The following is a 9,322-nucleotide window of genomic DNA, read 5'->3' on the forward strand; positions in this document are numbered from 1 at the left end:
GTGAGGATATGAGGATATGAAAGGCGTTGCGGCGGGCGGGATGAGTGCAGTGGTGCGGTTTAGCGCCCAATGCATTACGTAATGCATTGCCAAGATTGCAGCCAAGCCGGGCCGCTTCTACCGTAGTGCTTCCAAGACGTGCGTGCGACTTTGGCGCTGCCTGCCCTTGCCTCTTGCCATCGTCGTCTTCGCCGTCTCCTTGACCCTCTGGCCATCTATCTAGTTCTACCCGAGACGGTCTACGGAGGCTCTGGGGCTATACGTTGGATTTGGTCGTCAAGAGGCGCATACATCCACCCACTGTCATGCAATGAATCTACGAACGGCGTTACTACTCTTCCTCGCCTCTGCCTATCAATGTCTGGCGCAGAATATCTCCGATTCCACTATATCAAATACCACAGATGACGGGTACGTCTTCCATATTCTTTGTCGCTTTGAATGAACAAGGCACGGCTATCCTTGAGATCCGGCACTTGTCACGGCGGGAGGTAATGCTTGGGCGTTCTGCAGCCATGAGACTTGGTACGCGCGGCGGGTGCTTTGTTGCCGTTTACTAGGCTGGACGCTCCGGCTTATGGGAAGCTATACTGGGGGGATAGTCGGGATCCTGCTATGGATAAGCGTATTGAGCAAGGGCGATCCAACAGGGGAGCTTCATTCTACCTTACAGCCATTTATTCTCGGCACGAACCAGCTGGAACAGTTTCTGCGGGGAAATCCGGTGCAGCAGTGTAGCGGCCTTGCAAGTTTCCCTCGATGCCTGCTAAATTGTAGCATCTTAAGATCATCACGCAGTTTGGTGGAATGCTTTCCACGGGGTTGCCGATGCTTGAATTGCGTTTTGGCTGACCCAAGGCCACTACAGGAGTTTTCCTTACGATCCCATTCTCGCACATCGGCCCAGCTATGCCCGATCCCTACCAGTGCAAATCCTCCTACTGGGCATCACCCTGACACTTACGGCAGTCCTAATCATCCACCTCATTTTCACCGCCCAATACCACTGGCCACTCGCCCCAGTCAACTACGTACTGCAGATGTCCGCGGTCACCACCTTGCTCATATCGTGTATCGCCACCATGCACGTCGTCCTATCGAGCACCATAGCGCAAAGCTTGAAGTGGCCGTACATGCTAGATTACATCGCCGTCGACATACCTCCGCTCGAAGACAACGGTGATTGGGAGATGGGTGAACTCGCTGCATGGCTTCTAATGAACGCGACGACATCCGGCCTCATCCAAGTGAGTTGTTGTTTCCATGATGCTTTGCGCTTGCTGAAGGCGGCTCCGCGGTAGATCACCCACATCCAGTTCCTCACCCTCCTCTTCCCTTCAGGCCTTGAACGACGCCTCATTTTCTCCCTGCTCGGGCCACTCGCGATCGTCTCGTCCACCATGCACGTCCTACGCATACACGACAACGAAAATCTAGTGAAAATCGCGTCCGCAGTACAGAACGTCTGTAACGCCACGCTCTCGCTCCTCTTCACCGCCTCGCTCTTCCTTTGGGGTTGCTTCGTCAACCGACGAGATGCTTGGCGGACGGACGGGGGCACTGCCGCTTTCGGCGTCGGCGCTCTCACGCTCGCGCTCGTCTCCACCGCGCTCACCTTCCTATACATCCCGAGCCGCGACCAGTATCCCTGGATGCCCGGACTCATGTGGGCCGTCATCCTCTGGCAGAGCTTCCTCGGCTGGTGGTGGTGGGTCGGCGCGGGCATGGGCGTCGGCGAGGTCCAGGACCTCCTCCGGCGCGAGGAGAAGCGGCAGGAGAAGCGCCGTGCGAAGCTCGCCCGGCGCAAGGTTCGCAAGGAGCGCGCGCAGACGATATGGAAGGGCATGACCGGCGCGCTTGGGTACAACGCGCACCCGCCCGCACACGAGGACTCCTCCGACAGCGCGCGCAGCGCCGGGGAGGCGGACCATACACGCGACGAGAGCGTGCACCGCGTGGCGTCCAACCAGACGGACGCGAGCTCCCACTCGGGGACGGGCACGACGAACAGCGGGCGCGTCGGCCGCTTCTTGCACCAGTACACCGCCGGCCGCATCGTGTACGGGTGGTATCAAGGCCTGCGGCACGCGCACCTCGCGGCGACGCGCGCGCAGGTTGCGGAGCGCGTCGAGCGCATGAACCAGGCGTACGGCTCCGAGGCCGAGGTCAACCACTCAGGCACAGACGGAGGGCGCCCTGCGGTGTTCGGCTGGGGCCTCGGTAGCTTTTGGATCCGGAAGCAACAACGGCACCGACGCGAGGAGGAGGAGGCGCATGCGGCGTACAAGATGGAGGTGCTGCGGCGCCGTGACGCGGGGAGCGACGATGAGAGCGAGACGGGGACGATATGCGAAGGTGCAAGACCGAACTCGTCGGGGGAGTACGAACGAGGAGAAGCAACGGGCGATATCCGCACGCGGAGGCCTGCAAGGCGTGTTGTGTCGAATGCGCACCCGCCTGCGCAAGGAGTCGAAGAGGAGATCCACCGGCCATCGTCGGTCTGGTGGTGGGGTCCGCTCCATCGGTGGAGGTTACAGGACTCAACGGATTATCGATCATAGTAGTGTTCGATATGTTGTGGTAAGTGCTCAGGTTACTTTTGACCCGGCATATTTGCTCATGAATCCTCCAGGTGTATGATACGCTCGCATGTAAAACAGCTCACGAATCTGGCAAGACTCGGCCCTAGTGTTCGTTTTTCCCCAATGCGGGATAGCATCCCTATGACGCCCGATATAGCTCCCGCGATGGCCGAGGCAATGCACATTCCGTTCACGGTCCGAGGCAGCCTGCCAGCTGGCGGGCTCACAGGCTGAACTTCTTGACCTTGCAAGAAGAAGTCAGTTGACCAACTCGAGCCATCGCCACACACATTCTAGTATAGGTGCTGACGTCGGTGAGAACGGGTGTGCTGGATGAGGACATTGGAGCTTCGACGACGAAGGAGCATCTGTAGGAAGGGGAGCCGCGATGGTTCGCTGAGCCCGATGAAGCGTCGATATGCCCGGGTGGCTCGAAGCTTCCCAGGTAGAACTTCGCCCGAGCTCGTTGAGCGGTGTCAATGGAGACCGCAATTACCTCGTTCTTCTCTTGCTCCCCCTAGGACCATCGGTACCGCTTTCTAGGATATAAAACTGCTGCGAAGATGCGCTATCTATGGTCATTCTTACCTATCCGGATCCCTTCACATGATCATGGCGTTATAACGAATTTCGGATGAGCAGTATAATACAATGCAAGATGTATCTTTGTATACAGCATTGCTCAGTCACTTGTGCTCGTGTACCAGTATTCGATCCCAAATATATGTATCGTAAGGATTCAACGTTCAATGTTGAGGATATCGACATCGGGGGGCAGATGCGTTGCTGCTCTCGCCTCCCAGCTTTCCGGCGGGAGAGCGTTGTGAGACGTGCGGGCGCAAACGCGCACGACTACGTACTCATCGTCCAACCTAGTGGGGATGCTAGATGGACATTGGGCAACACATTGTAGACACGAGACCACACACGTAGGTAAAATCAAGCGAGAGAACTTGTACGTAGGGGGAAGATGCGAAGGCGTTAAAGACGAGGCCGGGTGAGCGAAGGTGAATACTACACTACGTAAAGAGGATCCGGATGTTGGATGGTGGACGAGGACGGGAGATGGTATGTACGTAATGCGAACACGGACGGAGACTTGTGGGATATGGAGTGAGGGACAGACGAGGCGGGGGATGGCAGATGCGCAAATGTAAAGGTAAAAAGGGAGCGAGGACAACAGTGGGGCGAGATGTATACCGAGACAGGCAAATTCTTTGATACAGAGCGACGACGAAGCAGGAGAGCACAGAAGCCATGACCGACCGAGGAGGGATGACGGATGACAGAACGTTTGTGGGCGCCTACACGCCGTAGCGCGTCGCGAGGCGCTCCTGGATGACTGGCGGGAACGTCGCGACCTGCGCCGCCCAGCCGACGGCGTCATGCTGCTTGAACCCGTTGAGGAGCTGCTGGAACATGTTGTTGAGCTCCGGCGACGGCTGGTTCCACCGGACGATCGCGTTGCAGAACCACAGCAGGCTCTACAAACATCAACGCTCCGTGTCAACACAACCTCGCTCGACGACATGAGCCAGCACACCACTGACCTTCGTGATCCCGGCCGGGTTCGTCTGCACGAGAGTACAGAGCCCGCGGAACGCGGAGTCCTTCTCCTCGTTATCCCGAATCTCGTAGAGCGCCTGACACCACGCCTGCGCGAACTCGGGCAGTAGCGGCGCGACCAGGGCGGGGTGCATCAGGCCGATCCGGCCGATCGACACCGCCGCGTTCTCGTGCAGACTCCGCGGGGCCTTCGGATGCAGCAGGATAGGGATCAGCCGCGAGACAAGGGGGTGGACCCATTGCTGGAAGTCAGCCTCGTCTAAAAGACACAAATGAGCGGGACGTCGCACAAACTTAGAGATAGACTCACCGCGACCGAACCGGAGCGCGATCTCGCCAACTGCCCATGCGGCGTTATTGCACGCGCTGATGAACTCTACCTTCGGCTCTGGGTCGAGCTGCGCGATGAGCTCCTGCATGATCGAGGAGACCTGCGGCCGAAGCAACGGGAAGCAGTTCATGGCCATGTCGCCCACGAGAGCATAGCCCGACTGCCGCACCGCCGCGTGAGGGTGCTTCAGGCAAATGGTGAGGAGCTCGAGCAGGTTCGGTTGGCTGCCCGATATGTGCGACTCGAGCGCGGTTCCGAGACCTTGCGTCAACCCAGAAAGGAGATCGAGCGCGACGACGAGGAAAGAACGATCGGGCTCGTCCATCTCGGGGTTCTGCTGGTAAGCTTGGTATTGAAGCAGGGAGGTGTGCACGATTGTGTGGCACCGGTCGAAGATCGGGGCCGCATATGGGAGGAACGCCGGGCCCATCGCGATCGTGACAGATGCAAGACACTGTAGGCCAAGTATTAGTGACCAAATTGAACCCGTGCGGCCGGGAACATACCTCAAGTAGTGGAATGAGGTCGTCGTCATCGTCCTTGAGCTTCGACCACCGCTTGAGCAGTGGCGGCATGAGTATCTCGACGTATGTCGGGTTCTGCAATGCCGAGCCGACGGCGTCGGCGAGAGTGCCAACGGCGTCGTACAAGATGAGCATGTTCTTGTGCTGGTACTTCTCGAACGCAAACACAAGGTTCCGCAATACGGGCTCCAGATATGGAGCCAGTTCGGGCCCAGCGTCCTCCTCGAGCGTGGCGAAGGCGCTGCATCCCGCTTCTTGGACGCGCTTGTTGTTGTCCAGGACCATCCGGAGAAGCTGCCAAACAACGTAAACATGTTGATTCCCCGAAACGCACACGGATACACTCACCCCCTCCAGCGTGGGGACAAAGAATTGGTTCTTGTGTTCCGGTGAGATCGGCTGTGTGCACCAACTAGCGTACCTGCCAAGGGTCCAGCATGTGATAGATCGCACAAGTGGCTGTGAAACTATAATTGAGTACATCTCCACACTGAAATTGGAGCTGCCTAGACGTACCTTGGGGTCGTTCAAGGTGTTGATCAAGTACGGGACCAGTGTGGGCAGGTGAGGCTCGATGGCGTCGATACACCCTGCGGATCGCCTGTCAGAATCCGATCCTTGAGACTCCCATGTGACTGGTTCCGGACCTTCTGCCATCGCCCCGAGTGCGAGGATGCCGCTCTCGCGCTGGAGCCAATCATCGCTCCACAGCTTGGTCTTCAACGGCTCGAGAAGCACGTTGAGCAGATCGGCGCCGAAGCGAACTGCGAGCACGTCTAACGCCGCCGCAGCGCACTTGCGCAGGTTCCACTCCGTCGACATCTCGTCTGCGAAATCCTCGTCGTCGAGGTCGTCGTAGTCCTCATCCTCGCCCTCGTCGAGCTCTTCGCCGTATGCGCCGACGCGCTTCTGCGAGCCGTCGTCTCCGTTCGCATCTCGCTCAAAACCATGCGCCTTGCCTCCGTAATGGCGCGGTTTGATGTCGGTGTCCTTGTCGGGTACGGCTGCGTCTTCATCGTCGCCTTGCAGCCAGAGAAGATCGTCTTCACTGTAGACCATGCAGTCCAGCAGAACGGGCGCGACCTTGGCAAGAAGCGGGTGGAGGTAGGGCGCGAGATCCGGGTCCTCCGCAAACGTGAGCCAGAACTCGCACGCCTCGAGCGCGACGTTCTCGTGTTTGTCCTTCGTGGAGTAGAGCATATACTCGGCAACGTTGGCCATCTCCGGCATAAGCTTCTCGGGGCGCGACGCGAGCAGGAGGACAAGCGCTTGGCAGACGTGCTTGCGCACGGCCGAATCCTCGTCCGACGCACGCTTGAAAAGACACGCAATGAACGTGTCTATGTGCGCGAAGAGCGACTGACAGCCGATGGGCACGAAGTACGAGAGACACGCGATCGCGTGTGCGCGCATCTTCGCGTTCGGGTGCTCCGAGAGGACAATGAACTTGGGGATCATGTATTCCAACGGCCAAGTGCCGTTGATTTCGACGTCGAGCTTTCTTGGGTAGTCCTCGCACGCGCGCTCGAGGACGTTGAATGAGGCCTAGATGTCGTAGATAGTTAGTGTCCTGCTATAAACACGCCCCTGCACGATCGGAGGGTCTACGGCGCAGGCGGACGCGAAAATTCGGGCCCTAGAGTGCACCACACAATGAACATCGCGTGCAATTGAGGACAATCTTGGCATAATCGGAGGCGAAGTGTGCAATCAACGAAGGGCTGACTGAAGCAGCCTTACTAGACGGCGCAAGCAGCATTTGACGGGTCATTACGAGAATCCATCCCCTCGAGGTAAAGGAGTGTCTAGAATATTTCGTGATAGCCTGAAAGATGCTGACTTCGCCATCGTCGAAGACAGTCTGTGCGCCCAGTAGCCCAACGTATGTCTCTTCATGCTCGCTACACCAGGATTTTAACGCGTGCCTAGCTTGTGACACTGTCGTCGCGTTATATCTCGGGTGTGATCAGCATGGGATGCCTGTGTCAACGCATGCTACATCTGTGCAGTGTGTACCAAGCAGCCAATGTGTTGCCATTCGCGAAAACGGTCTCCCATCGCGTACAGCGATACAAAGGCCCTGCATAGCGGATATTGCGCACGTGTGGGCCGAACGGTTCATGGATCATACGGCGTAGCATATGGCCATTCGATCGGAGAGACCAGCGGGAATTGGGCGCCACGCACAATGACGCATTGAAATAAGAACGCACCTCTTGTTGATCTACATTGGGCGCGTCCAGCATATGCACCAACTGCTGCAAGCACTCCGGCCAGTTCCTAGGCTCCAGGATCCCCAGGAACGCGACAATATCCTGCGCCGCCGCGTTGCGAATCATGATCGAGGGATCGTTGAAGGCCACTAGGACGGCGGACTTTGCGAAGGTCAAAACATCGGGAGAGGCGCGAAGGATGAGTCGGGCGTTGTTCTTCAGCAGATAGCCCGCAATGGTCCGGATACGGTCTTCCTCCTGCGGCAGTGAGGAGAGAATATACGCGAGGTAAGCGACGTAGTCCGGGGCGCGAGTAAAGTTGTTCAATTTCTGCGAAATGAGCGGAATATGAACGGCTGTGAACTTGCTAATGAGAGGCGATGAGCACGTACGTGAGTTATGGTGCGCTGAACCGCGGCATTGCGAGTATCGGTAGATTCGTGGATAGTCTGCAGGATCTCCTGCAGAGCTGTCGGCTGCGGCGTCCAGGAGGTCATGGTTGGAGGTCAAGATGAGGGGGTACAAACGCGTCTCTCCCCGTACTGTTCAAGCACAATATTCATTATTGCAAATTATCATCACAGTAAGCCATCAGATTATCTTAATCCGACTGTGTATAGTAACAGTAAGTACTATATCATACTTGCAGTCTTATTGACGCTTGGTGGATTAGGCAGAGATGGGTTAACTCATTCGATTATCAGTAAGTAAGGCGCCAAATGGTATATAACACGAGCGACGACGATTTCGTCTCTCCAACATCTCTCCCTCCCTCATCAATCATCCAGAATATACTCGCCTAAAGACGTACCATAAAACCACTACGTCTTTCTTTCTATTCTCCATGTTGGATTGCGGCTGTCTCTGAATTACACAAGCCATCAATATGGTCTATAGCCAAGATGGCGCCAATTAACGATATATATCGCTCCTCTCTCTTTTGCAACGCGGCCCTTTTCTGATCCATCTTCAACGGTCGGCAGGAGTTTATAAGACCACAAGCACACGCGATCGAGAGACCCCTAGAGCCAAGGTATTAAAATCTGAATCAAGCTCTATAGATGTGTGGCAAGATAGCTGCTGATAGACAAGTGAGCAATATGTTATGCCTCCCTCTATCCCGAGAACCTCAGATGCAGCTACTGCGTCCACAAAGGAACTCAGTTAACTATGCAAATACTAACCCGCCATATGAGCGTGTATTGCACTGGGCCAGGTTGAATATCCGCTCGCAGCAGTTCACCTTATGAGGTACGCCCGTCCCAGTATGCTCTTCCACTGCTCTTCTCTTCTCCAGCCCCCTACCATCCATCTCGACGGACATGAGCCTGGGATCGATGGTAGGACGGCTGCTGCTCCGATTGGTCAAGCGTGTCCGTAGATTCTCCCTCCCTGCCTTCTATCGTGCCCGAATCTATCAAGATGGCGCGGATACGAGTGTGCGAATGTGTGCTTCGCGTTCTGCCCCTTTCCAGAGCATGCTGAGTGCCTGCTTCTCCCGAGACGAAGGGCGCTGGCCCCATTGACAAGCGGCTGGTGTCAGGACGACCCCCAGGCCTCCCCGACGTGGCAAACAACTTACTCCCCGAGACAAGCAGTGTTTCTCCGGCGTCCGCGGAAGCCAGCCGCTGGTGTGAGATGTCCCTCTTTCTTGGACTAGAACACTGCATTCGTGCCTGTCAGGGCAGAAGAGAGCCCAACTATCCAGGCCCAGGCGCCACGGTGTAATGACCGTCGCGCAGCTTGTGCGCCAGGGGCAGACGCCGTCAGCTTGCGGCTGCGACTGGATGGATGCGTCCGGCGCCGTGTCGTCTTATGAGGGCCTCATGGCCTCGAATGCGCCGGGTACACGGCGTACATGATTCACACTCGGGCAATGCGCTATCACGCGCCATTATGTCAGAGGCTTCGTGTACCCTGATGCTGCAGGCTGTTGTACATCTCGAGGATGATCGGCCCCACCGCGCCTTAACCGTCCACGCTGATCCCTCGAAGACAGGAACGTTGCTGGTTTAGCATTTGGGTATGTGGCTATCCAAGGTTACTCCCGCGTCCATACCCTCTGCGGTTCTCCCGTACCGGTCAATAGCACGCCATTCAAGGAGA

At 56.9% G+C, this 9,322-nt stretch overlaps 2 protein-coding genes across 2 annotated transcripts; one reads left to right on the top strand and one right to left on the bottom strand.

Annotated features, from left to right (window-relative positions):
• Positions 1-872: 872 nt before the first annotated feature.
• TRAVEDRAFT_132061 (uncharacterized protein) lies at positions 873-2,561 on the top strand (the record flags this gene model as incomplete). Its single annotated transcript, XM_008044998.1, has 2 exons — positions 873-1,247; positions 1,302-2,561. Coding segments are annotated over 2 exons (1,635 nt in total), but the record flags the coding sequence as incomplete, so codon positions are not given.
• Positions 2,562-3,465: 904 nt separating this feature from the next.
• On the bottom strand, positions 3,466-7,723 carry TRAVEDRAFT_66788 (ARM repeat-containing protein). Its single transcript, XM_008044999.1, has 8 exons — positions 7,609-7,723; positions 7,217-7,546; positions 5,520-6,548; positions 5,352-5,462; positions 4,986-5,297; positions 4,459-4,933; positions 4,133-4,407; positions 3,466-4,066 (listed from the first exon to the last, which is right to left on the bottom strand). The coding sequence occupies exons 1-8, from the start codon at positions 7,711-7,713 to the stop codon at positions 3,887-3,889; spliced, it is 2,817 nt and encodes a 938-aa protein (XP_008043190.1). The 5' UTR covers positions 7,714-7,723; the 3' UTR covers positions 3,466-3,886.
• Positions 7,724-9,322: the final 1,599 nt, after the last annotated feature.

This window comes from Trametes versicolor (genome assembly GCF_000271585.1).
Source record: "Trametes versicolor FP-101664 SS1 unplaced genomic scaffold TRAVEscaffold_11, whole genome shotgun sequence".
In the NCBI taxonomy this organism is placed as follows: domain Eukaryota; kingdom Fungi; phylum Basidiomycota; class Agaricomycetes; order Polyporales; family Polyporaceae; genus Trametes; species Trametes versicolor.

What these genes read in the sequence shown, in the direction of transcription:
- TRAVEDRAFT_66788 (XM_008044999.1), bottom strand. Translation starts at nt 7,713, where the DNA reads ATGACCTCCTGGACGCCGCAGCCGACAGCTCTGCAGGAGATCCTGCAG. An exon ending in TTCAGCGCACCATAACTCAC is followed by an intron (nt 7,547 to 7,608) that starts GTACGTGCTCAT and finishes CTCATTTCGCAG; the next exon opens with AAATTGAACAACTTTACTCG. An exon ending in ACACCTTGAACGACCCCAAG is followed by an intron (nt 5,463 to 5,519) that starts GTACGTCTAGGC and finishes ATAGTTTCACAG; the next exon opens with CCACTTGTGCGATCTATCAC.